Genomic DNA, 27341 nt, shown 5'->3' with positions numbered 1-27341 from the left:
TAGAAGAAATATGAAAGAGAGACTAGTGTGTAGAAGAGAAAGAGATGACTTGGAGCATCTACTTCTATGAAACATAGCCTTTTACTCTCCTTTTGCAGAGCATCCTTAATCTGTGCATATGAATTATAGGAGAGAAAGGAAAACTTCAGAAGAGCTTTTGCTTTGTTACAGATTAGTCACTGTTATCCAGAACATTTAAGTAACTTTCCTCAAGAGCTGAAAGATCTTCTCTCCTACAACCACACTGTCTTGGATCCAGATCTCCGAATGGTAGGACCAGTACTTGGGTTGATAAATTGTGCTGTGGTCATGTATGTGTATAATGTGTATGGATATTTAAATGAGAACCGTCTGTCATCAAAACATCTTTCTAAACCGTTGATCAGTGTGTCCCCGTTCATTAAAACTCTTCTGTGCTTCTCATCTACACAGAAAACAACTCAAACTTACTAACTTAGCCTGTAAATCCTTTCATGATCTGCTTCCTGCCTGTGTTTCTGACCTCATCTCCTTTTCTGCTACACTCCCCTCTGATCTCTCTGTTCTGCCAGCCTGCTAACCCTGTCAGGATGTTCTTTTTCCCATTTTGAGTAAGTAATTCCTCTTAGTCATTCAAATCTCCTATGCATGAAGAACCCTAATTACAACTTATAGTTTTTATAAAGCTGAATTGAGACATTTATCCATTAAGTCTGTGCAATTTTAAACACTGTTACCTGGGTGACTAGCATTGGGTCCCTTTTACCTGGCCAGTGTTCCCACCTGCGGAGAATGTCAAGTGTAAAGGCACCCAGCTGCCCTTTCTCTAGAGCACTGTCTTCAGCTAAATAGGAGCCCTAGCCCCTGAGGCGGAGAAGGCAATGGCACCCCACTCCAGTACTCTTGCCTGGAAAATCCCATGGACAGAGGAGCCTGGTGGGCTGCAGTCCATGGGGTCGCTAAGAGTCGGACACGACTGAGCGACTTCACTTTCACTTTCACTTTCGTGCATTGGAGAAGGAAATGGCAACCCACTCCAGTGTTCTTGCCTGGAAAATCCCAAGGACGGGGGAGCCTGGTGGGCTGCCGTCTGTGGGGTTGCACAGAGTCGGACACGACTGAAGTGACTTAGCAGCAGCAGCAGCAGCAGCCCCTGAGGGGTGGCCCTTCCAGCCCATAGGTGATGTCTGACTAACCTGGAGGTTCAAAAGCCCAACCCTTCCCACAGGGTGGATCCAACGCCAGGGCTTTTCTGTGATCAAACTAAAGTTTGTGTCCAGCCACGGATACATCCTTGCCCGGCTTTTCTCTGCCTTCTCCTGCTTTCTTTCCTTTCCTTCTAGAAAAGAGCACACACTGGACAAGCCTCTGTAATGAATTGCACTCTTATCTAGGGAACCCAGTCAGAAGCATTATTTAAATATCATACATCAACTTTTCAAACATCTTTACAGCTGGTAGAACTTACACAAAAATTATGGTCACAAAACATACTAATATCCTTTACCAAAGCTTATAAAAATGCCAAGTCTGTAGATTCAACTTTGTTTCTTATTCTTTCATTTTCCCATGCTTTCTGTAATTCTATTTTTATACTTTTCCAGGATTATCTTAATTTGGTTAGGCCCCAAAGAAAAAGAATACCATCCCAGCAAAGTCTGAGAGGCTTCAGACTTGAACCATTATGGAAGACTTTTACTCATGTCATGGATTTTTCAAGTCCTTGTGGGCCATAGAGATTTTGAGTGTAGAGACTTACTGTCTTTCCAAGTAGTTAGGTTTTCTTTGTTTTGTGTGCTAACAGTATCCAACCAAATTGATGTGCAGGCATTATTAAATAAATGTGTGTGTTATTTCTTTGTAGTGTTTTACGATGATTAGTAGGTTTTTTAAAATAATTAGGAGATTGCTAGGAAACAAGGGATTGAATCAGTATAATTAGCATTCCTCTTTAGAGGAATCATTAGAACACAGTGGTGAATCCTGTTTTTAATTAGCTGTAGTGATAACCACCAATCCTTTTCAACTCCTGGACTTTTTCTTCCTAGCCTATTTGCTATTTTTCCAGGACTTTTTGAATCATTCCCAAATTTTTGTTCACTTTTTCCTGCTTATATAGGTATAAACAACTGTGTTTTTTAGTGGAAGAAACAAAATACTCATGTATATTAACATTTACTTAAAAAATCATGGTTTATTAATAAAATTTATATTTCTCTATCTTTGACATCATAGGTACCTATTATTTAAGTTCAAATTGTCACAACCTGGCCAGTCCTTTTAACAATCCCCATGATGTGTTTGAAAGCATCCTTGCATTCTGGCAGAAATAGTTCCAAATCCTTTCTTACTGTTTTGTCTGTGCCAAGACTTGAAATCAACTATTCGCCAAGGATCGCTTGTTCCATCTAATGGAGAATTGTATTAGAGGCCAAAATTCGGGGGGTTAAGGGTACTCATGGAAGTTGGTGGTGAGAGTGCTGCAACTGCCATTGGGCTGTTCTTACTGCTAACGGTACCTCAAAAAAAAATGCCTCGTAAAGTCACAATTTCAGATTGATTATTCCAGTTTAGTGTTACATTATTTTTACCCACCTTTCTTATGTCTGTGGATTCACTGATCACTAGCATTTTATGTTGATACTTCCTTGACCTCCTGTGTAAAGGAGCCCTCCCTCAGTCACTATGTAGTAATTACACCTCCCTGTTTTATTTCCTTCCTGAGATTCACCTGTTTATATGCTTACTTGCTTGTCTGTCCCCTCTTCTGCTCCACCCCCAGTATAAGATCCACAAGGGCAGAGACTTTCTGTTCTGTCTCAACACCTGGAATAATACCTAGTTAGTAGAAGATATTAAGCAGTTTGGGGATGTTCCTCCTCCATTTTGTCATCTTTATCACTGTCTTATAGTATGTTTTTTTTCCCTTCCTGAGACATTTTGCAAAGCTTTGATCTTGCTGAGAAATAAGAATCTCATCAATCCATCAAGTTTGCTGGAACTCTTCTTTGAACTTCTACGTTGCCATGATAAACTTCTCCGAAAGGTAAAGAACAAAACCACTCCCTACCCCCATATGTGCAGTGACATAAAACTTAAAGAGTTTGGAGTCTCTTGAATTCTTGAGGCTTTGTATCATTGGAAACAGCTAAGAAATAATTTTAATAGGAAAAAATTGAGCATTGTGTACAGGGCAATATAGTGGTAATAGCTAATGTTCATTGTTTACTTTTTGCTGAATTACCATTTTCAGAGCATTTTACATATTTTTTTACTCACAAAGTGCTATGAGATAGGGCTTATTATTGTTATTATTTCACAGATAAAAATTTGAGGCACAGAGAGAGAGAGTAACGTGCCCAGTGTCACACAGCTCCTGCGGGAGCATAAAGCCAGGCAGCCTAGCTCTAGAACCCAGTCCCTTTTCCACTGCACGGTACTGACCAGCTAAAACTGACCTTTTTTGTTATTTATATTTCCCTGTGACTTTATGTTTGCTTTATATAAAGTCACTCTATATGACTTTTTATATAAGTAAGACCAGGAGCTGAAGATTTGTGAAAGAATTTTCAGAAAGAGAAACTAAAGTTTACATTCATTAACTTAAATTGTTTTTCAAAGTGTTAAGAGACTGTATTCATTTGATTTTAGCAGTTATACTTCTTGATCTAACTTGTGGAATAAAAGTGGTCCATATTTCAGGTACCAATATTTGCATGCGTTTAGGGGAGTAACTTTATTTTGGGGGGCTCCAAAATCACTGCAGACGGTGATTGCAATCATGAAATTAAAAGACGCTTACTCCTTGGAAGGAAAGTTATGACCAACCTAAATAGCATATTCAAAAGCAGAGACATTACTTTGCCAACAAAGGCCCTTCTAGTCAAGTCTATGGTTTTTCCAGTGGTCATGTATGGATCTAAGAGTTGGACTGTGAAGAAAGCTGAGCGCCAAAGAATTGATGCTTTTGAACTGTGGTGTTGGAGAAGACTCTTGAGAGTCCCTTGGACTGCAAGGAGATCCAACCAGTCCATCCTAAAGGAGGCCAGTCCTGGGTGTTCATTGGAAGGACTGATGCTGAAGATGAAACTCCAATACTTTGGCTACCTCATGCGAAGAGTTGACTCATTGGAAAAGACTCTGATGCTGGGAGGGATTGGGGGCAGGAGGAGAAGGGGACAACAGAGGATGAGATGGCTGGATGGCATCACTGACTCGATGGACATGAGTTTGGGTGAACTCCGGGAATTGGTGATGGACAGGGAGGCCTGGCGTGCTGTGATTCATGGGGTTGCAAAGAGTCTGACACGACTGAGCAACTGAACTGAGGGGAGTAACTTGCCCATTTAAAAAAAAATAACGATTTTATGGAGATAATTATATAATTCACATACAGTTCATCCATTTAAAGTGTACAATTCATTGGTGTTTAGTACATTCACAGAGTTTGGCAACCATCAACACAGTCAATTTTGGAACATCATAACCTCCTTAAAAGAAACCTCATTCCCATTAGCAGCCATTCCCATCCTCCCATCTATCCTCCCATCAATCCCAGCCCTAGGCAACCACCAATGTACTTGTGGACTCTATAGATTTGCATACCCTGCATGTTTCTTATAAATGGAATCATATAATGTGCGCTTTTTGTGACTGGCTTCTTTCACTTAGCATGTTTCAAAGTACCTGCATGTACTTTGAGTACTTTGTACTCAAGTAGCTTGAGTCAGCACCTCATTCCTTTTTGTTGCCAAACAATGTTTCATTGTCTGGTTATACACGTTCTGTTTATTTACTTATCAGTTAATGAACATTTAGTTTTCACTTTCTGGCTGTTAGGAATAATGCTACTATGAATATTTGTGTGAACATCGGAAATGTATTTTCATATCTCTTGGGAATTTAACCAGGAATGGATTTGTTGGTCATGTAACTCTATATTTAACCTTTTTGAGGGTAACTTTCCTTTAGCCGCTTTTTTTGTTTTGTTTGTTTTTGGTCTCTTTTGTTATAGAATGAAAAACGGGTAAGCTAAATCCTCTTGTACATTTGTATTTCTCTCCAAATAAAGTGAGATTAGAAATGTCAGTTAATGTGCATGTTTTTGTTTCTTTTCCACAGACTTTATACACTCATATTGTGACTGATATCAAGAATATAAATGCAAAACATAAGAACAATAAAGTGAATATAGTAAGTACCCTTTTGTTTTCCATGTTTGCAGCGTTGTACTGCAGTATTGTGGAGAAGGAAATGGCAACCCACGCCAGTGTTCTTGCCTGGAGAATCCCATGGATGGAAAAGCCTGGTAGGCTGCAGTCCATGGGTCGCACAGAGTTGGACACGACTGAAGCGACTTAGCAGCAGCAGCAGTATTGTGCAATATATTAAGCCTTCTTTCTCCACTTTTCCTCAGGTATTGCAGAATTTCATGTATACCATGTTAAGAGATAGCAATGCAACTGCAGCCAAAATATCTTTGGATGTCATGATTGAACTCTACAGAAGAAACATCTGGTAATATATATGTATTTATCTCTTGACAAATAGGCTTGTATACATCTGTAATTACCATAGAACATATACACAAATATATTTCTTGATTTTGAGCTCTTTAATATATCACTGATATAGATTAAGTTGGAAGTAAAAATACAGAGGCAATCCAGATGACTAATAATAACACTGGCTACCATTTCTTGAGCACCTGCACTATGCTTTACCCTGTTCAACCTGCAGAACAGTGTAATGTAGCTTATCTGGGATTATTCCCATCTTACAGGTAATGAGACCTGTAGGTTCACAAGCTTAAGTGTAGTAGCTAATAAAAGGTAGAGTTGAAATTCAAACCCTGATCTGTCTAACTCTGAAGTCTAGGCTCTTCCTAGTCTGCCTCTGTGAAGATTTTCAAGTCAATTTATCCTCTATACTTAAATTATCATGTTTTATAAACTTCAGCTTGTTGGTACAGTGCCCCCAATTCATGTCTTTTGCTTTTCTTATTTACTAATTTTTTAAAAAGTATAAAAGTAATATTTGTTGCAGCGGAAAAGCTGGAAAGTTAGGGTTTTTTGAGGGTTTTTTGTTTTTTTAATTTATCAGTAGTCCTACCACCTGTATGCTTTCCATGTGGCGCTAGTATAAAGAACTCCCACCTGCCAGTGCCGGAGACAAAGAGACACGGGTTCAATCCTTCGGTTGGGAAGATCCCCTGGAAAAGGAAATGGCCACCCATTCCAGTATTCTTGCTTGGGAAATTCAATGGACAGAAGAGCTTGGCAGGCTAAGGTCCATAGTGTCACAAGGAGATAATCACAGTTAATATGATATTTCCTCTTGTCTTTTCTTTAATATGAATGTTGAAATATGGTTGGAATTTTGCTGTATTGTAGTTTTTCTTATTTATCCCCCCAGTTTATCTTGAATAGGGTTTATATGTCATTTAAAATCCTTCAAAAAAGCCACTTTTTAATGTCTGCATAGCTTTCTGACACACAACTGGGCTAGAATTGAACTGGGCTAGAAATGTTCACCTACAGTTGGCTATTTAGCAACCCATGACTTTTTGAAGTAGTACCAACTATAAATTTTAACATGTCAGAAGTATTTATTATTTATTTTGTGCCATTGTCTATATTGTCAAGTACAGTAGAATGAAAATTTACTTTAAAACACTCAACTGTCTTCCCCCAGGAATGATGCCAAAACTGTCAATGTGATCACAACGGCCTGTTTCTCTAAGGTCACCAAGGTGAGCTCCTGCAGGGCTGTGTGAAGGCGCCATAGGCAGGTAGTCACTTTTCTAGCTGAAAGGTGAAGGAGAGGAGTGGATGTGCAAGGAAGCACTGGTGTGCAGACACACTGTCCAAACTGTGCTCAGGCTGCTGCCCTGGTTTATCTGTGCTCTAGAACAGTCAAACAAAATTAAGAGTTTTTAAAATGCTGTCTATTAAACAATAGCCTTAGCACTTATTTTATGTTTTCCCCTATAATTCTTGACTGGGCTTGGACAAAGCTGAGAGAAATTTAAGGCCATGTTTGACTTTCTGTTAGAAGGGCTATAATATCACTTTTCTTATGGGGGATGTAGAAATTCTTGACTTGCTGCTTGAAGGATAACAACTCTGTAGAACCTGGCTAAGAAAGATGAGCCCAAATCCTACCACTCTTTTCTTTTTTTTTTCCCCTTCAGATCCTAGTTCATATGCATGTATAAAATATAGACAGAAGAATTTATTCTTTGTTGTAAGCTGGGATGAGTAATTGACTTTGTCTGAACTCGTCTTTAGATATTAGTTGCTGCTTTGACATTCTTCCTTGGGAAAGATGAAGAGAAACAAGACAGTGACTCAGAGTCTGAGGTTAGTTTAACCACAGATACTTTTGAACTTCACAGTTTATCGGATTTTATTATTGTTCTCAGAGTAGATTGTTAAAATTAGAAACTTCTATGCTACCTTTATCCTTTATTGAGTTCTGCCATGCTGAGATTTTGTTCTATTTAGATTTTGTCCCATTCAGTAAGATTGGTTAAATAACTAATAAAACTTAGATTCATTCAGTCTTGTTCTTTCTAGAGCTATACCTATATCTCACTGTTTAAATCTAGAAAATTACTAATTTTACTATTTTATTTAATTATTTTACTAATAATTAAATCTAAAAATTACTGCCAATATATTTTTGAGGTTAAACATCATGGAAGTTTATAGAGTAGAGAAAGGAAGCTGTATGTGTGTGTGTGTGTGTGTGTTCTAAGTCTCTTCAGTCATGTCCGACTCTGTGACCCTAAAAACTATTGCCTGCCAGGCTCCTCTGTCCATAGGATTCTTCAGGCAAGAATACTGGAGTGGGTTGCCATGCCCTCCATCAGTGGATCTTCCCAATGCAGGGATCCAACTCGCATCTCTTATATCTCCTGCATTGGCAAGCAGGTTCTTTACCATTAGCGCTACCTGGGAAGCCCTGGGCGGTATGCTGCTAAGTCACTTCAGTCATGTCCGACTCTGCGCAACCCCATAAAAGGCAGCCCACAGGCTCCTCTGTCCCTGGGATTTTCCAGGCAAGAATACTGGAGTGGGTTGCCATTTCCTTCTCCAATGCATGCATGCATGCTAAATCGCTTCAGTCGTGTTCGACTCTGTGCAACCCCATGGACAGCAGCCCACCAGGATCCTCTGTCCATGGAAGTCTCCAGGCAAGAGTACTGGAGTGGGAGAATTCTGTGGTATAGCATCTTTAAAAGGAAGAATCAGGATTTATGATGTCATGAAATTTTCTTTGTTAAAAATACTTTTATTAAGATGAAAAAGAAATTCTAAAAAAATGCCCCTTCTCATTTTTGCATTTTGGTAATAATACTGGAATATGAAATAACATCTTCTAATTTGTTTTGTTATTATTTTATTAAATAATGTATGAACAATACATTCCTACTGTAAAAAAATTTCAGATATTATAGATATAATAAAATAAAAGTTTTCTCAATCCTTTCTTATTTCTTTCTCACCTCCGTTTTCATAGATAACCATTTCGTTTCTCATGCATATGTATGTGGACACATATACATATTGTCTTATGTGTGTAGTCTGTTTTTAAAATATATATAAACAATATATTTTATTTTGCACTGTGTTTTTTTTGTGATGACATATATATAGATTGATAGATGTATCAGTGCCTTTGGATAGTCTTCTACTTGTACATAGAGATCTATCTCAGTATTTTAACCTCCACATAACGTTTCAGAATATGAAATGAACGTAGTGTAGATCAAGCATTTCCCTATTGATAAAGACTTGTTTCCAGGTTTGTTTTTTTCCTTCAAATAAAAACATACTTGCCTTCTGTCTATATATTATACTTCAGTAAAAACTCAAAGCAGAAAAACAGGTTAGTGCTGTAGTGGAAATCTTGTATGTGCTTGTTTCTGTACATGGGCAAATATTTTATTGAATTTTTAAAGTTGTGTTTATTTTTAATAGCTTCATGCAAAGAGTACAAATACAAAGAAGTGACTGAAAGGGTTATTCTCTGCTCTTATGCAGATTTTCCTTGTTGATGGTTTTACAAAGTAGTTTTTTCTTCAGGATGAAGGACCAACAGCAAGAGACCTGCTTGTGCAGTATGCCACTGGGAAGAAAAGCTCTAAAAACAAGAAAAAGTTGGAAAAGGCTATGAAAGTCCTCACGGTGAGACTCATACCTAGGAAAGGAGACGGGATTCATTAAAACGCAGAATATGTGGTCTTTAGGAAAAGCTTTTAGGCATTTGAAATAAAGTAGCATTTTTGTTAAAGACTTAGAAATGTGTGATGAATTTTTAAGCCCTGATTTTTTTAGATGATTAGCAAAGTCTGTGACTTGAATAAATTAATTTGATTAAATTCATTTTTATTTATTTTGATCACGTCTTCTCAGAAGAGAACACAAATGAAGTAAATCTTATATTTTGTAGTGATTATTTGAAGTCATTAATTTTCCCTAGTTTGTTTTTTAATGTTTATATTTCCAAATCCCTATAAATCTCACAGGTGCTAAGAGCTGGAACATTCCCAAGCTGACTCTTATAAGACTTAAAGCACCTTTAGTTCTTCCAGTTGAAAGAAAGGTTTTTGGAACAAAGTTTTGTTTTTTTTTTTTTTTAAATAGTGGGATAGACTTGATAACAGCCTAGGGCCTCTTCACTATAATTCAGAATGTAAATATTTTCCTCTCCCTTTCTTTCAGAAACATAAAAAGAAGAAAAAACCGGAGGTGTTTAACTTTTCAGCTATTCACTTGATTCATGATCCCCAAGGTACTATAATTATGACCTCCCAAGTTCCTTGTTGGCTTTATCTGCCTATTTAGCTTCCCAGCTTCCAGGTTATCAGAGAATATAAAATCCCTGGCACTTAACAGACAATAAATGCTAAATTGTTGCCTGTTGGTTGTGGCCTAGAGAATTATGTTCTAAAGCAGTGATTCCCAGCCCACAGCAAAATAAGAAAAATGTGGGGGAACAGCTCTCTTTGCAATTCATGTCTTTCATAATGCAGTAATAGTAGGACATTCTACTTGACCAAATGAAAAATTAACAATCTCTTGTTATTTGCATTTTTTTTGTTTTGTTTTGTTTTAAAACTGGCGGGTGGAAACCTAAAATTTGGAAAACCTGTTCTAGAACACTGGTTCTCAAACTAGATTGCACATGGAATCAGTTGGGGAATTTTATGAAACTATAGTGGTACTTAGGTCCTGTTATTCCCAGAGACTGATTAGTTGATAGGGGGTATGATTGGGCAATGGGGTTGTTGTTTTGTTTGTTTGTTTTAGGGTAGATCCCTGTTGGTTATCTATACACAACAGTGTGTTTTACATGTCAATCCCAAACTCCGAATCTGTCACTCCCCTGGCAATGGGGCTTTTAAATGCTTTCTGTACTCCAGTTTACTGACCCTTCCTTTCGGTCAGTGTTCCTCAGACTTTAAAGCATATACAGACCACTGTGGGATCCTGTTAAAGTACAGATTCTGATTTTCAGTAGGTCTGGGGGTAGGTCCTGTGTTTCATTATTTGTAATAAGCTACACGGTGGACAGCTGTGGGTGGTCTGCAGGCCACACTTTAAGAAGCACGGTCTTAGAGTGTTTGTCAAACAGTAGCTTGATGTCGATGCTGAAAATCTTGGGAATCCTTAAGACTTAACTTTGGGCACCATCGAAGGTATATTTGCTTGTGTGTAAGTCTTTCCACCTGTCCTGTCAGTTTTCACCATCCTGGTTCTGCAGTGATTTCAGGCACAGTCACACTAGAGTCAACGATCAAACCTCCGATTTTCTCTACACTTGTTGGATAATATTGTGCAGACCATGGGCCCACAGTGTACATCTCTGATTACTTTCTTTCCAGATTTTGCAGAAAAGCTACTGAAGCAGCTGGAGAGCTCCAAGGAGAGGTTTGAAGTGAAGATGATGCTCATGAACCTCATCTCCAGATTGGTGGGAATTCACGAGGTTTGAATTGCATTGTGTTTCTCTTGATGAATATTAGAAGTAGAATTATTCTTGGTAAAAGGACAGCTTTGACTAAGGTAGAGCAATGGCTTAATTTTATCCTCGCACACCATTTCAACCCATATAGTTTACAAAAGGATAAAATCTTTCACTAGAAAACAGCTGTTTTTGTCACTTTTCCTTATCAGTAAGTATGAATGTTGAATTGTACATGTATTCAGTTTATAGACAGACAGTTTTGTTCTTTTTTTTTTTTACTTCCTTTTATTTACCTTTGTTTCACTTATACTTTTTTCTGAGCCAACATAGCCCACGTATTTTTATCAACTGTTCCTATGTTTCACCATTTACCCCTTCATAGCTTTCCTGACTTCTGGCTTACTCACTTCAGTTCAGTTCAATTCAGTCACTCAGTCATGTCCGACTCTTTGCGACCCCATGAATCGCAGCACACCAGGCCTCCCTGTCCATCACCAACTCCCGGAGTTCACCCAAACTCATGTCCATCGAGTCAGAGATGCCATCCAGCCATCTCATCCTCTGCCTTCCCTTTCTCCTCCTGTCCCCAATCCCTCCCAGCATCAGAGTCTTTTCCAGTGAGTCAACTCTTTGCAGGAGGTGGCCAAAGTACTGGAGTTTCAGCTTTAGCATCATTCCTTCCAAAGAAATCCCAGGGCTGATCTCCTTCAGAATGGCTGGTTGGATCTCCTTGCAGTCCAAGGAACTCTCAAGAGTCTTCTCCAACACCACAGTTCAAAAGCATCAATTCTTCGGTGCTCAGCTTTCTTCACAGTCCAACTCTCACATCCATACATGACCACAGGAAAAAGCATAGCCTTGACTAGACGGACCTTTGTTGGCAAAGTAATGTCTCTGCTTTTGAATATGCTGTTTAGGTGGGTCATAACTTTCCTTCCAAGAAGTAAACGTCTTTTAATTTCATGGCTGCGGTCACCATCTGCAGTGATTTTGGAGCCCAAAAAAATAAAGTCTGACACTGTTTCCACTTTTCCCCATCTATTTCCCATGAAGTGATGGGACCAGATGCCATGATCTTCGTTTTCTGAATGTTGAGCTTTAAGCCAACTTTTTCAGTCTCCACTTTCACTTTCATCAAGAGGCTTTTTAGTTCCTCTTCACTTTCTGCCATAAGGGTGGTGTCATCTGCATATCTGAGGTTATTGATATTTCTCCCGGCAATCTGGATTCCAGCTTGTGCTTCTTCCAGCCCAGCGTTTCTCATGATGTACTCTGCATAGAAGTTAAATAAGCAGGGTGACAATATACAAAGCTAAATTCTCCGATTATTCATTTAATATTAAATTAGATTGCAAGAACTTTTTGGTGGTATAATGTATGTATATTATGTATACATATGGAAACATCGAACATACTCAGACTTTCTGCCTTTATAGAAAAGGAGGAATTCTCAAAAATTCAGGCCATGAAGAAATGACCATGAGGTTGTTCCTGTCATTTTGCTCTTGTGAATAGTTCTGATCTGATTGTCCTTGAATATGCTGCTTTCTTCAAAAACTAAAACAGGCTTCTTTATTGAATATCATGCAGTATAGACAAATACCAAGATAAAAATGAAAGTAGACATGAGTGTATATACTTATTCCATTTCTAAAAGAAAAATTTAACATTTTAAAAATAAATTGCTTTTTTTCCATGGGCTGCAGTTCTAAAGGAAGATCATCCAGTCAATTCTTATTACATTTGTGCAGTAATTTCAAGTCACACCTGAATTTGAGCTCAATACAAAAGCAAAAGTGATTTGTAATTGAAGTCTGATTTGATAGAAATGAAAACTGGAGCTTCACAACTGACTGCAATTAAACATCCATCTCTATATCAAACACAAGTCTTGCCATTTAGTTTTCTGGTCCTACTTTTGCTCTGTGACTAAAATAGAAAAAAATTTATTCTCACATGATGAGCTTTGAAAAAGATTAAGCCATCTCCAAAGTTTTTCTTCTTGAAGTTAAAGATTACAGTTGCTTTAATAGCTGGATCCTCATCACTTTCATCGAGATAGTTCAGTTCAGCCACTCAGTTGTGTCCAACTCTGCTACCCCATGGACTGCAGCACGCCAGGCCTCCCTGCCCATCACCAACTCCCGGAGTTTACTCAAGCTCATGTCCATTGAGTTGGTGATGCCATCCAACCATCTCATCCTTTCTCGTCCCCTTCTCCTGCCTTCAATCTTTCCCAGCATCAGGGTCTTTTCAAATGAGTTTCAGCTTCAACATGAGTCCTTCCAATGAATATTCAGGATTGATCTCCTTTAGGATGGATTGGTTGGATCTCCTTGCTGTCCAAGGGACTTGCAAGAGTCTTCTCCAACACCACAGTTCAAAAGCATCAGTTGTTTGGCGCTCAGCTTTCTTTATAGTCCAACTCTCACATGCATACATGACTACTGGAAAAATCATAGCCTTGGTTAGATGGACCTTTGTTGGCAAAGTAATGTCTCTGCTTTTCAATATGCTGTCTGGATTGGTCATAACTTTCCTTCCAAGGGGTAAGCGTCTTTTAATTTCATGACTGCAGTCACCATCTGCAGCGATTTTGCAGCCCACATCTAGGTGGAGCTCAGAGTAATTTCTCCAGTGTGGTTCGATTGGTATACAATAAGAAAACTAGACTGTGGGTTTTTTGGTGATCAGATTACACTAGGTGCTATTCAGGTTTGAATTACTATTACCTTTGAAGACTAAAAAATTGCTTCTGTAGCCACACCAATTTAAAAGTAGAATGTTGCATTTTGACTGCCTTTCCTCCCTTGGTTTATTCTGTGTACACTTTCTGCCTTGACATAATGAGGATAGGAACATAGCCTGCCTTTCCTTGATTAATACAGTGCATTGAATCATCCTGCATCACTCATACTTGTTGAGTGGGGGAAAAAAAAGACTCCCAGTTAGTTAAGCTTGGTGATATAATTCCATCATGGAACATTGAAACGCTGCAGCTCAGCAGAGTTTATATATTAAGTTCGTGCATTCTTTTCTCCACAGCTTTTTCTCTTCAACTTCTACCCCTTTGTGCAAAGGTTTCTACAGCCTCACCAAAGAGGTAAGACTTCCACTTGCTGTGTTCCTTTTGTGGCCTTGGGGTTAGAATAACCATTCAGAGTCTTTTGTTCTGGAATTACAGTTACTGGGGGTGGGGGTGGCGGGGGGGACTCTAAAATATTTGGTTTCTCAAAGCAAGTCTGTTTGTAATACCATACTCATATGGAAAATACTTAAAAGACTTTTGACTATTTACTATAACTTGGTAATAGATACCAGGGTTTGCCTTACTGCTTTCATTGCCCTTATTTGTATTCTTAATTAAAACCATCAACATTGTTAATAGGCTATACCTCAATACAAAATAAAGAGTTTAAAGTTTGGGGGAAAAAATAAATAAATAAAAGCAAGAAGGAAGTAATGGTTGTCTTTGCCTTTGAACTTGAACCAAAGTAGGAAAGAAGTAAACATTTATTGAACATTTAGCATGAGCCAAATGCTGCGCTAAGTGATTCACATGTAGTCATCTTGTTTCATCCTCACTTCAGTCCTATGAGGTGTAGAAAGAAGAAAGACCAAGATCCCTCCCCTCGTTTGCCAAAGGCCTCGTTCTTTATATATGGATGGTTTAGTCGCTAAGTCGTGTCCGACTCTTGCGACCTCATGGACTGTAGCCATCTGTCCATGGGATTCTCCAGGCAAGAATACTGGAGTGGATTGCCATTTCCTTCTTCAGGGAATCTTCCTGACCCAGGAATCAAACCCGGGTCCCCTGCATTGCAGGCAGATTCTTTATATATACCGCTTCTTTAAAGGGGGAGTGTGTGTATATGTGTATGTTTATATTTTTTCATTTATTTAGTGATTCCTAGTGAGCACTGCATTAGACATCAGTGAACATAAAGTATTGCTCTTACCTTCATAGAGCTTACATTCTAGATGGAGATCCACAGAGTGTTGTATATAATATGTCCAGGTGAAGATAAGTATTTTGGGAAAAAGGAAGCAGGTAAGGGGAATAGAAAGTGCCAGGGTGGGTTCTGTTTGGATTATGTGGTCAGGAGAGACATTTTGATGAAACAGCAGCTGAGCAGGAAGCAAGGCAGTGAGCCATGCAGACGTCTGAGAGTTGGGTGTTCCAGGCGGAGTACTCAGCAGGAGCGCTAGGCCGGTGTGTGTGCTCGCCATGTTTGCTGTGGTCCTGAGACGGGGCTGTAAACTGACTGACCGTGCCTTTCTGATCTCTTACGCGGTTAGAAGTAACGAAGATCCTCCTGTTTGCTGCACAAGCGTCTCATCACTTAGTACCCCCAGAGGTGAGAACTCTTAAACTTTACTTCTCTCAGGCTCTAGTGAGTACATAGCAGTGCCACTGAGTATATCATGGTGGCTTTTCCCACAGAGATTACTGTCCTCCCCGCCTTCTTAAACTGAGTAGAAGAGACACTAGCTCTTAAGGACACTTATATAGAGAAGTTTACTTTTAGAAATAAAAACATTTTACTATAGAAAATAAAGTTTGTTTTGAACCAGTGGTTGAGAATTCTTGTTTTGTTGAGTGGCCAAATTTTATCCTGGAGAAGGCAGGAATATCAGTGAATTTATATAGTGATTATTTTTCAAAGCTGGTAGTTCCTTTCTTTGATTAAAACAGTGTTGGATAAACCAGGGTCAAAGCAACATTGAGAACTTAGATTAAAGGAGAGCCAGCTTTAATCTCATAATAGCCAAGAAGACAGCGACACCCAAAGTAGAGTACTTTTCTGCCTTCCTCAGTCTTGCTCCTTCCACCTCCCAGACTGAAGGTGAAGGGCTGTTTTTCCACTATGATAGTATATCATCCCTTCATCGTCAAGCATTTAAGTAGGTGGAGACATGTTACCAATACTCATATCCTTTCTTCCCATCCCATTCAGATCATCCAGTCATTGCTCATGACTGTGGCCAACAATTTTGTTACTGACAAGAACTCTGGAGAAGTCATGACAGTAGGGTATGTAGAACGTGGCTGGAGGCGGTGGCGGTGGTTTTCTGCTTTCTGCTGGCTTTGCTTTCCATTACCAAGATGTGAAATTTCAGCTAAAATATGCCCTCTGAGAAAAACTTAAAATAGACTTCCGCCTTCTCGGTATTTTTCTTCTTCTCTTGGTAATTTTTTAATTTATTGGTTAGAATTTTGAGCCAGAGAAAAGATTTCTGTCCTTCTAGTCAACATTTTGTTTTTTAACTAGCTTTTTACTCTTTTAAATGAATGCTTGTGTGCAATCTAAATGTTTTTCCCCTGCCTGCTACCCTGAATTCCTGTCTTCCCTGGAACAAATGATTCATTATTAAATGATTCTTTAATCCCAAAGCAGTTCAGTGACCTTTTTGATTAATTCAAAAACACTTAGTGAGTGTGAGCACTGGTTTAGGAAGTCCAGTCTGTCCTGATAACTAAGCAGTATGCTGAACAGCTGCTTTTTATCTCACTTGGAAAACATTGCTGGGAGATAACAGCTCTAAAGACTAATTTTTTGGGTGGAATAGGGGGAGGGGAGGGGATGTATATGTAATTATGACTGATTCGTGTTGATGTACGGTAGAAACCAACAAAACATTGTAAAGCAGTTATCCTCCAATTTAAAAAAAAAAAAAAAAAAAGACTTTTACTTGACCTAATACAGTTTCCCCTAGAGTTGGCGAATAAATGCTGCCAACATATACGAGCCCACCTCCCTTTATTGCCCTTTGCTTTACACATTGAAGGTCTGTGTTAACTTTGTGTGGGGCGAGCCTAATGGCAACATCACATCTTTCCAACAGCATTTGCTCACTCCATGTCTCTGTGTAATGTTTTGGTAATCCACCAGCGTAAAGATTATGCCTCACTGAAGGCTCAGATGAAGGTTAGCATTTTTAGCAGTAAAGTATGTTTTAATTAAGGGTGAAAGTGAAAGTGAAGTAGCTCAGTGGTGTCCAACTCTTTGTGACCCCATGGACTATAGCCTACCACGCTCCTCTGTCCATGGGATTTTGCAGGCAAGAATACTGGAGTGGGTTGCCATTTCCTTCTCCAGAGGATCTTCCCGACCCAGGGATCAAACCCAGGTCTCCCGCATTGTAGGCAGATGCTTTACCATCTGAACCACCAGGGAAGCCTTAATTAAGGGTATGTACATTTTTTTCTTAGACATAATGCTGTTGCACATTTAATAAACTACAATATAGTTGAAACATAACTTTTATATACACTGGGAAACCAGAAAACATGTGTGACTTGCTTTATTGCATTGTTCTGGAACCAGATCTGCACTGTGTCCAAGGCGTGCCTGTGTTTTAGAGGTGACAATGTTGCTTATTCTTCTAATAGAGAAAATAGCAGTAAACTCTGTGGAAACAAACCCTTGTGAGGCTGCCCACTCCCACATCCCACCAGAGACCTCAGCCCTATAAAACCAACCTTATATTCCTTGTGATTTAGTCTTTTTAGAAAATCTTCTTAGGTTGAACCACATGAAAGTGCTGTTTTTTTTAATTTCATTTTTTCCTTTTTTAGAATCAATGCTATAAAAGAGATAACAGCACGATGTCCTTTAGCCATGACTGAGGAACTTCTGCAAGACCTGGCTCAGTATAAAACACACAAAGATAAGAGTAAGTGCTGTGTTATTCTCAGTAGATGAAGGAGTATAGAGTATCTCATTTTTGTCTCAATAGACTCTTTGCTCTGAAGTTTCTAGTTAAAGCTGTTATTTTTCAGATGTGATGATGTCTGCTAGAACTTTGATTCAGCTTTTCCGAACACTGAATCCTCAGATGTTACAAAAAAAATTCCGGGTAGGTGAAGCATACATATATTGATCAAGGATTTGGCCTCAGAAAGTGAGCGTCATTTCCTCCAATTTGAGTTTGAGTATTTATGGTGCTTGGAGTAGGAAATGGCAGCCCACTTCAGAATTCTTGCCTGGGAAATCCCATGGACAGACAGAGCCTTGGAGGGGGGCTACAGTCAGGCTGTCAGGGCTGGACTAGATGGGGTTGCAAAGAGTTGGGCACAACTGAGCACATTTCTGATGCTTCCATTCAGAGTGTTGGTGATACACATAGTTTTATTCTTTAAACTCAGAAGAAAGCTGAATACTATTCCTTAACTATTTTATAGTTGGTATATGCTCTTTGATACTGAATGAGTCTTACAGACCTTTTCAGATCTGTAGCTGATGACAGCATTGAACAGGCTATTCCTTAACCAGATACTACCTCTATTGAGGTGGGAGGAAATGAGATGTATGTATGTAACGGAAGCAGAGATCTCGAGACCGAAGAATCAAAGTTTCCTGGGGTAGTTCAGAAGAAAGCAAGAAAACAGTGGGCAGAGTTTTGAGAGGGAATTTACTTTGACCCAAGACATTGGTGAACTGTTTTTGTCATTCATTTGCTTCCATTTTTGTGATTCTTTTGAATTCATAATCCTAAAGAATCCTTTTCATGAATAATGTTTTGCTGTCTAAGCAAAAAACTAATTCCTTTCCTTTAGGGTAAACCTACAGAAGCCTCCATAGAAGCAAGAGTGCAAGAATATGGAGAACTGGATGCTAAAGATTACATTCCAGGAGCAGAAATTCTGGAAGTTGAAAATGAAGAAGAAAATGCTGAAGGCGATGAAGGTTTGTTTCTATTGCACCATTATTCAGGACAGAATCACTCCTGCTATATCTGTATTGACCTTGAACTCTTTATACTGTTTGGACATTCATTTAGCTGAAGTTAACTGAGTAATGACTGCTGATGTGGGCATTGCAGGTATTGATGGGCGTTGATGGGCATGGTTCCTGCTCTGAGGGAACTGACATTCTACTGTAGGAAATGCCTTTTTGTGTCCTTCAGATTGGCTGCCCCTGATCAAGGGCATGCTGTTTGATACTTGAGAAAGATAATGGGTTTTTGTTGTTGTTATTGCCTAGAAAAAATGGTGAGGATTACAGTCTCTAGCAGTCCTCCCACTGAAGGAGAGGATTACAGTCTCTAGCAGCCCTCCCACTGAAGGAGAATACTTGTTGAACTTGTTGAGGAATGCTCGAGGAACCCCGTTCTGATTTCCAAGGCTAGCATTTATTGCATTGGTTACTAGAGTCCTATCTTCTTCCTGTTTGTTCATTATTTCAACAAAACTTTGATAAACATTAGCTATGAGCCAGCCACTGTCAAAGCAAAGATGAATGACATGGTTCCTATCTTTGAGAATTTTTCATACACAGCTAATAAAGCATTAACAGGATTTATGATTAGAGTCAGGTATAAGGGCAGGAGAGAGGTCAGGTACGCCTCAGAGGTTCAATAAAATCTTCAAGGAAATGATGAGCCATGAGTCATACTTTGAATGCTGAGTGAGCAATTGTAGAATAGTGGAGACTTTTCCAGGCAAAGGATTTAGGAAACTTTTAGAATGTAGGATACGAGGCGATGCACAGAAAGCTGTGAGACTGGAGATGGAGTTGGGGCCTTCTCGTGAGTGGTGGTGTGCCATGCCTAGGAACTCTGATGCCTTTTTAATGAGATGTCTACAAGGTTCTTGCACAACCAGAATTCTCTGCCTTGGTTCCCTGAATGATTTATTTCTAGCTAATTTCTCAAACATTTAAGTGTGCTTAGAAAAGTTAAATAACTCATATGCAGTCACTGTAAATATACAGGTACAGTTTTAATGGACGTGATTGGTTTGGTGGAAAGAACACAGGCTCTGGAATCATACGTGATTTTCCTAATTTCAGCATAGCCTGCATTTCTAGCAGTATTTTGGCCTGGGGCAGGTTATGTAACTTGAGAATCGACTCCTCTTTTGTTGAGTCACGACCGTCAGAGAAAGATTGTCAGATTTTGGCTCATGGTGGATACTTAATCAGTGCTTATTCTCCATTCTTTGACTTAGTTAAATTGACGTGACTTATTTAACAATACTACTGGTCAACTTTTGGTGAGCCCCTACTTGAGGTTCATTATATAAGTTTTCTTTTGCTTGATTTGCCTCAGTGTACCATGAGCGCTGAGCCGAAGGCAGGGGTGCTGACACGCTCTTTTTCATGCAGATGGCTGGGAGAGTGCCAGTCTCAGTGACGAGGCAGATTCTGATGGTGAATGGGTTGACGTGCACCATTCTTCCGATGAAGAACAGAAAGAGATCGTAAGTCCTAAAAGTTCCTGTCCCAAGTGTTGAGGGGCTATGCTCTCAGTAGAGCTAATGGCCGTTTAAGCCTGTGTTGTGTTCTCTCAAGTCCGAGAAACTGAACAGCATGCCCCTGGAAGAGCGGAAGGCCAAAGCGGCGGCCGTCAGCACTAGCCGAGTGTTAAGTCAGGAAGACTTCCAGAAAATCCGAATGGCCCAAATGAGGAAAGAGCTTGACGCTGCCCCTGGGAAAGCCCAAAAGAGGAAATACATCGAAATAGACAGTGATGAGGAGCGCAGGTAAGACGGCACATGCACCAGGCCCTCAGTTAGCTACGTGACTATGAAAGTCGTAGGAAAAGGAATTCTCTCCTTGTTTGATATTATGGTTTTTTTCTTTACCCCAGGGGTGAGTTACTTTCTCTTCGGGACATTGAACGCCTTCATAAAAAGCCAAAGTCTGACAAGGAGACAAGACTAGCAACTGCAATGGTGAGTGAGGCATGTCATTGCCTGGTTCTTTAAAGACAGCAGATACGGTGAAGTGAAATACGACTCAAAACTTGTATAGGCACAGAAAAGCTATAATTAACATAGAATAGAAGGCATAGATGGGAAGTTAGATGAGTTTTAGCAACTTGACAGCCATGTAACCACTGTCCAAGACAAGCTGTGGAGCGCAGAAAGGCACCATGACATTTTCCCAGTTTAAAGGAGGTGCACAGTTCACAGTCCATTTATCCAAGCTATGAGAAAAGCAGTGGAATGTTTATAATCATTAAAGAAAAGCAGAGACAGTTGGAGCCTGCCTGCCTTCCCAGCTTCATTTTCTCTGCCTTTATTGTTTCAGACACCATTCCAAACACTCCCTACGTCAACCTCTGTTCCATTGGTACTGACATCTCTTTAGACAAGTTTGAAAACCCTTGTTTCTTCTCTACACCTGTGCATAAACTATTCCTACTTCCTGAAATGCTGTACCTTTCCCACCTTTCCTCACCAGAAAGGCCTTCACCCTGCAATGAACAGCTCACGAGGTCTCCCTTTCTCAGAGGCTCCTCTGACCTCTTGAACTCCCTTTGTTCCACTGTGCTCCCCGGCCCCATTACAGTGCATCACATGTCTCCCCTGGACTGAACTGTCACCAAGGAGCAGGGACTGGGTTCCATCCACCTTCATATCCTTGACTTCCAGGAGAGCTGCCACAGAGGAGACGTGTGTGTTGATGTGTTAACTCCTGCCATGGTAATTTTTTGTGCACGTGTGCTAATAGGCTGGAAAAACAGACCGAAAAGAATTTGTGAGGAAGAAAACCAAAATGAACCCATTTTCCAGTTCCACCAATAAAGAGAAGAAAAAGCAGAAGAACTTCATGATGATGCGGTATAGTCATAATGTCCGGTCAAAAAATAAGCGTTCCTTCCGAGAAAAGCAGGTGAGTTCAACCTGAAGCTTGACTAGGCAGAGTGGTGGTGGTGTTCTGAGACTTCTCTATGTGTGAGTGGAATTGAGCCCTCTAAGACCTGGTGTAATGTGTGTCTCAGGATTAATGGGCTGTATTCTTAGCATGGAGAGCAGTCAGGGCATGTAAATTCTATATCTAACTTGGTTGAGATTCAGCTGTGTGACTTTTGGGTTTTTTTCTCCTGTGTAAATGAGTTTAGGCTAAATGATTGCTAAGGTCCATTCCTATGCTAAGAGTCTCTTGGTGTTGCATCTGTGAAGTACAATATAGAACTCAACTGAAGAATAATTTTTGAGTGTTTGTTATATGCCTGGTGCTTTTCTCCAAAAAAACATTATTATGTGTGGTAGTATCTCAGAAAGGGCTTCCTAGATGGCTCAGTGGTAAAGAACCTGCCTGCCAACGCAGGAGACGCATGTTCAATCTCTGGGTCAAGAAGATCCCCGGCAGAAGGAAATGACAACGCACTCCAGTATCCTTGTCTGGGAAATTCCATGAACAGAGAAGCCTGGCAGACTACAGTCCACAGGGTCGCAAAGAGTGGAACAAGACTGAGTGACTAAGCAACAACAGTGTCTCAGAAACAGCTTCAGGAGAGCAGTACAGACTAAACAGTCCGTCCCTGCCATGGTCCTTCCTCTGTGTGCCCTTATAGGACTTTGGCATTTTATTTTATCCATTTTCTGTCTTGGGCGAGTAGTCCTGTTATTGTAGTAAAACAGATTTTTGTTTGTATATCCTTGTCTACTGAGCATGTACCAGAGTATATATCTAATTGTACCCAGGAGAATCTCTAGGAAATCAGGTAAAGTAAATTAGTGCCACATCCTGAACCAGCATTCCTAAATTGCAAGCCAGTTATGAACCCCTCAGTTCCAAATGTGAGAGCCAGCTCTCCAGGGCAGGGCTCCATCTGTGTGGGAACCAAGTCAGAATGAACTAAATTAAGGTACCCCTTAAGGCCTCCCTATCTATTTAAACTTGCTAGTTCTCAACTGTTTAGCTGCTGCTGCTGCTAAGTCACATCAGTCATGTCCGACTCTGTGCCACCCCATAGACGGCAGCCCCCCAGGCTCCTCTGTCCCTGGGATTCTCCAGGCAAGAATACTGGAGGGGGTTGCCATTTCCTTCTCCAATGTATGAAAGTGAAAAGTGAAAGTGAAGTCGCTCAGTCATGTCCGACTCTTCGCAACCCCATGGACTGTAGCCTACCAAGCACCTCCGTCCATGGGATTTTCCAGGCAAGAGTACTGGAGTGGGATGACATTGCCTTCTCCGCAACTGTTTAGCAGCATTGTGTAAGTAATAAAATGACAATATTCTGAATAGAAGTTGTTGAAAGCTGAAGTGAAAGATGCCATTAAAGATTTTAAATAGTCTCAGACTTCCCTGGTGGTCCAGTGGTTAGAATCCACCTGCCAGTGCTGGGGACGGGGGTTCAATCCCTGGTCCAGGAAAATCACACTTGCTGAGGAGCAGCTAAGCCCATGTGCCACAACTACTGAGCCCATGTGCTATACGATGTGCTCTACAACAAGAGAAGCCACTGCAGTGAGAAGCCCGTGCACCACAACTGGGGAGTGGTCCCTGCTCACAGCAACTAGAGAAGACCAGTGATGAAGACCCAGTGCAGCCGAAAATTAATTTATTTTAAAAGATTTTAAATTGAATTTTCCCAGTTCAATTTAAATTCATGGTTGAATTGATTAAATCTACTAGTTTATCCTTCCCTGCCTTTTGTACGATTTTACAGTTGAGGAAATAGTTGGCAGTTGGCAAGCCTTGCCTTATTTTGAGATATTTGTAATCTTGCTACACTTAGCTAGGAGTGTTCCCTTCCCTACTTCCTCTATTTTTAGCAGCTTTTTTTTCACATGATAGAGAAGCCCTGCTTTGTTCCCATCAGCACCTCTGGAAGTATCAAATATTTGTCTTAAAGAATTTTTTAAGACGAAGTTAAGAGTTCACTGGACATGCGCACACGTTGGTTCAAGAATGCTTTTTCCTCCTCCGGTTTTCTTGCCATGATCAGAACTTCTGTGTTTGTTTCCTTGTCCTATATTTTCTTCAGGGTCTCTTCATTATGAAGCTTGACTCTGGGTTCCTGATTTTCTCTATTCTGTCCTTCCCTCTAGGCCAGCAGGGTAATCAGTATGAAAATTATTAAATGAGATATTTTACATTCTTGTTTTTGAGCTAATTGAAACCCAGTGTGTATTACACTTGTGCTCTGTGCTGTGCTCAGTCGTGTCTGCCTCTTTGTGACCCCATGGACTGTAGCCTGCCAGGCTCCTCTGTCCATGGGGATTCTCCAGGCAAGAATTCTAGAGTGGGTTGCATGGCCTCCTCCAGGGGAATCTTCCCAATCCAGGGATCAAACTCAGGTCTCCTGCATTGCAGGTGGATTCTTTATTGTCTGAGCCACAAGGGAAGCCCATAAATACTGGAGTGGGTAGCCTATCCCTTCTTCAGGGGATCTTCCTGACCCAGGAATCGAACCAGGGTCTCCTGCACTGAAGGCGGATTCTTTACCAACTGAGCTACCAGGGAGTATTTGGACTAGCCATGTTTCATTGCCCAACAGCCATGTATAGCTAGCGTACTGTATTGGATGGTGCAGTTATAGAGCATCTCCAAAAAGAGGTGAGACTAGAGAAGGAAGGTAAAGCACATGAGAAGAGAAAAAGAAGAGGACCTAGCAGTGTGTTCAGATGGTGTGAATGAGGAAGGGGCCTGATATATGTGTGAGAGTAGCCTGTGCTTTGTCACAGAGTTTAATGAGTGGAATTAAATCCATGTAACCTGAGTTACAACATTATTAGCTGATTGTCGTTCAGTTGCCCAGTCGTGTCCAACTCTTTATGACTCCATGGACTGCAGTACGCCAGGCTTCTCTGTCCCTCACCATCTCCTGAAGTTTGCCCAAGTTCATGTCCATTGCATTGGTGACATATTATTAGCTAATATATCATTCTTAACCATATGTATGACTTCCACAGCTTTCCAGTTTTGAACTTATTTACTGCAGATAGTGATTGCAGCCATGAAATTAAAAGACGCTTACTCCTTGGAAGGAAAGTTATGACCAACCTAGATAGCATATTCAAAAGCAGAGACATTACTTTGCCAACCAAGGTCCATCTAGTCAAGGCTGTGGTTTTTCCAGTGGTCATGTATGGATGTGAGAGTTGGACTGTGAAGAAAGCTGAACGCCGAAGAATTGATGCTTTTGAACTGTGGTGTTAGAGAAGACTCTTGAGAGTCCCTTGGACTGCAAGGAGATCCAACCAGTCCATCCTAAGGGAGACCAGTCCTGGGTGTTCATTGGAAGGACTGATGCTGAGGCTGAAACTCAGAAACTTTGGCCACTTCATGCGAAGAGTTGACTCATTGGAAGACTCTGATTCTGGGAGGGATTGGGGGCAGGAGGAGAAGGGGATGACAGAGGATGAGATGGTTGGATGGCATCACCGACTCGATGGACATGAGTTTGAGTGAACTCCAGGAGTTGGTAATGGACAGGGAGGCCTGGTGTGCTGGTGTGCAATTCATGGTGTGCGATTCATGGGGCCGCAAAGAGTCGGACATGACTGACTGAACTGAACTGAATCAATATAAAACAATATGAACAGATACTATAATTAAACTGACTTTACAGATATGAAAATCAGAAATACCTTCTTAGCTATGCAACTTAGGTTGAAAGAAACTTGTTAATTTTTTTCTACCACAAGTGTCCCAGTTATTCTGCGTGTCTACACAGACATACTAAGACCCAGACCTGAGTTAAAGGCAAGAAATCAATAACTTAAAATCATAAAATTCAAAAAGTTTGAATATGTAGATGTAGAGCCAGGCAATTTCTACCCCCCCAAAATGCTTTAAAGTTTCTAGGACTCAAAAGGTGATGGGTGCTTGGGGAATTAATGGAATAATATTCATCACAAACTTAAAAGGTACACATTGGCCTTGGTTATCTTCTTTTTATATTTAGGTTATTCTTCATAATCTTTTACTTAATATTCCATTTATTTTCTTTTGGGGACTGTGAAACTTTCTGAGTATATTTACAGGTTCACTTTGAACACTGGTCTAGTGGTCTTCTTCTCTAGATCATGTTTACATCATTTTTTCTTTATCTTATAGCTGGCGCTACGAGATGCACTCTTGAAAAAGAGAAAAAGAATGAAGTAACTTCCAAGCAAGTCTTCTGTTCCAAGGAGAATGCTAAATTTGTATCATTACTCTGAAAACTTGCAAATTAAGAATATTTGTTTACATTAAAAAGTCCAGAAGCACTGTGTTGTGAAAACCACAGTAAACTTGGTAGCTTTTGGTGTTCTTATTTTAGAGATGGGTAATGGTGGGAATGCTTGAAATGTATACAGTCATGGTATAAAATCATTTTCATTTAGTATTCATGCAAGAAAATAATTATATACACATGTATAAAAAAAGAGTGAGAGAGAGTGCCTATTAATTGTCACTGAAGATATAAAAATGAATGAGCCATAACTTCTCATTCAAGATATTTATAACCTGTTTGTAGGATAGGGCAAGGGGCAAGTGTGTTTATATGTATTTACACTGCTGTATAAATAGTTCTGTAGTAGAGACAGTTTTATACTTCTGTGGAGTCACAGAGGCCTTACGGACTAACTCTGCAGAGGATGGGTATTATATATTTTCTTAAAACAGGACAATGTTACAAGAGTAAGAGGATCTTACTTGTAAATAGGCTTACCTGCTGAAAACAGGTTCCTGCTGTACAGATTTTGAGTAGACAATTTAGCCTTTTTAGTCCATCCATCCAAAAGATGTAATTTTTTTTTTTTAATGCCAGGTATAGGCTTTTTGGCTGAGATGTCATTTTTTAAATTGCCTTAAGTATAAATAGTAATCTCAGAGTGGCTTCTGTTCATTATTTGGGCTGCCCACTCCCACAGAGGAAAAAGAAATCAGATTAGTTTCCTCAGTCTTCCTTGATCCTGTAATATGTCCAGCTCTCTGTTGGCCTTGTCTCAATAAAAGGTTTCTAATGTCAAATAGGTCCTCTGTGTGCTGCGTGGTGTGTGTTTTCTCCCTCCCCTAGGCATACTTGAGTAGATTCCAAGGGCCACGAGAGCCATGGTCAGCTGTTCACAAGTTTCTGCATTTGGAAATGGTTGCCCTCTGTCTCAAATTTCCTAGATAATATTGTGATAGTCGGAAAAATTGCTTCAAACTAGAGAAAAAGGCAGTTTTCTGCCCGCTCAGCAGCTTGTAAAACCACTTCTCTTATTCATTTTCTAGCATCTTCTGTTTGCTTTCCAAGTTCAACTTCAGTGTTACTTCAGTGAAACTTTGTGACTTTTCCTAAGACACCCCATACCACTAGGGATTAGTTACGAAGACCTCAGTGATTAATGATTACTTTGCAGTGGCCTGGCAGAAGGAGCCTTCCATCAACCCCCAGCAGCTTCCGTGTTTCACAGGAAGTGCATGTTTGAATGTTTCAGACCTGAAACTGCTCTTTCCTCTGCGTTTTTCAGCTGTCTCCCTGTGTATGTGTCTAGCTCCAGAAAGAAGTAAATAAAAGTCAAAATCGCCTAGGGTCTGTAGCTTTGCTCTTTGAAATTGTAATGATGCTGGGTACTTTCATCCTTCCCCTAGATTTTTCCACCCGCTGAGCTGCCGAGAGGCCAGAGTCCATTCTGTAGTCTCCTCTCTGTTCTACTACTCTTAACTGAAGTTTGT

The 27341-nt window shown here is 40.1% G+C and overlaps 1 protein-coding gene across 1 annotated transcript in view; it reads left to right on the top strand.

The window, feature by feature from the left end:
* Nucleotides 1-26655, top strand: part of SDAD1 (SDA1 domain containing 1) — a 31605-nt gene extending 4950 nt beyond the window's left edge. Inside the window, exons 3-22 of the mRNA XM_055588826.1 lie at nucleotides 172-270; nucleotides 2915-3025; nucleotides 5101-5172; nucleotides 5396-5496; nucleotides 6673-6730; nucleotides 7269-7340; nucleotides 9069-9170; nucleotides 9708-9777; nucleotides 10871-10974; nucleotides 13999-14056; nucleotides 15253-15311; nucleotides 15912-15988; nucleotides 17534-17631; nucleotides 17738-17814; nucleotides 18515-18644; nucleotides 20064-20158; nucleotides 20250-20440; nucleotides 20548-20632; nucleotides 21414-21575; nucleotides 25752-26655. Coding sequence (XP_055444801.1) covers nucleotides 172-270; nucleotides 2915-3025; nucleotides 5101-5172; nucleotides 5396-5496; nucleotides 6673-6730; nucleotides 7269-7340; nucleotides 9069-9170; nucleotides 9708-9777; nucleotides 10871-10974; nucleotides 13999-14056; nucleotides 15253-15311; nucleotides 15912-15988; nucleotides 17534-17631; nucleotides 17738-17814; nucleotides 18515-18644; nucleotides 20064-20158; nucleotides 20250-20440; nucleotides 20548-20632; nucleotides 21414-21575; nucleotides 25752-25799 — 1869 coding nt within the window. The 3' untranslated portion in view covers nucleotides 25800-26655. The remainder of the gene's footprint in view (nucleotides 1-171; nucleotides 271-2914; nucleotides 3026-5100; nucleotides 5173-5395; nucleotides 5497-6672; nucleotides 6731-7268; nucleotides 7341-9068; nucleotides 9171-9707; nucleotides 9778-10870; nucleotides 10975-13998; nucleotides 14057-15252; nucleotides 15312-15911; nucleotides 15989-17533; nucleotides 17632-17737; nucleotides 17815-18514; nucleotides 18645-20063; nucleotides 20159-20249; nucleotides 20441-20547; nucleotides 20633-21413; nucleotides 21576-25751) is intronic.
* The last annotated feature ends 686 nt before the right edge of the window (nucleotides 26656-27341 follow it).

The sequence above is a fragment of the Bubalus kerabau genome, chromosome 7 (genome assembly GCF_029407905.1).
Source record: "Bubalus kerabau isolate K-KA32 ecotype Philippines breed swamp buffalo chromosome 7, PCC_UOA_SB_1v2, whole genome shotgun sequence".
NCBI lineage: Eukaryota > Metazoa > Chordata > Mammalia > Artiodactyla > Bovidae > Bubalus > Bubalus kerabau.
The sequence above is the reverse complement of the archived record's forward strand: the minus strand, read 5'-3'. Positions and strand labels throughout refer to the sequence as shown.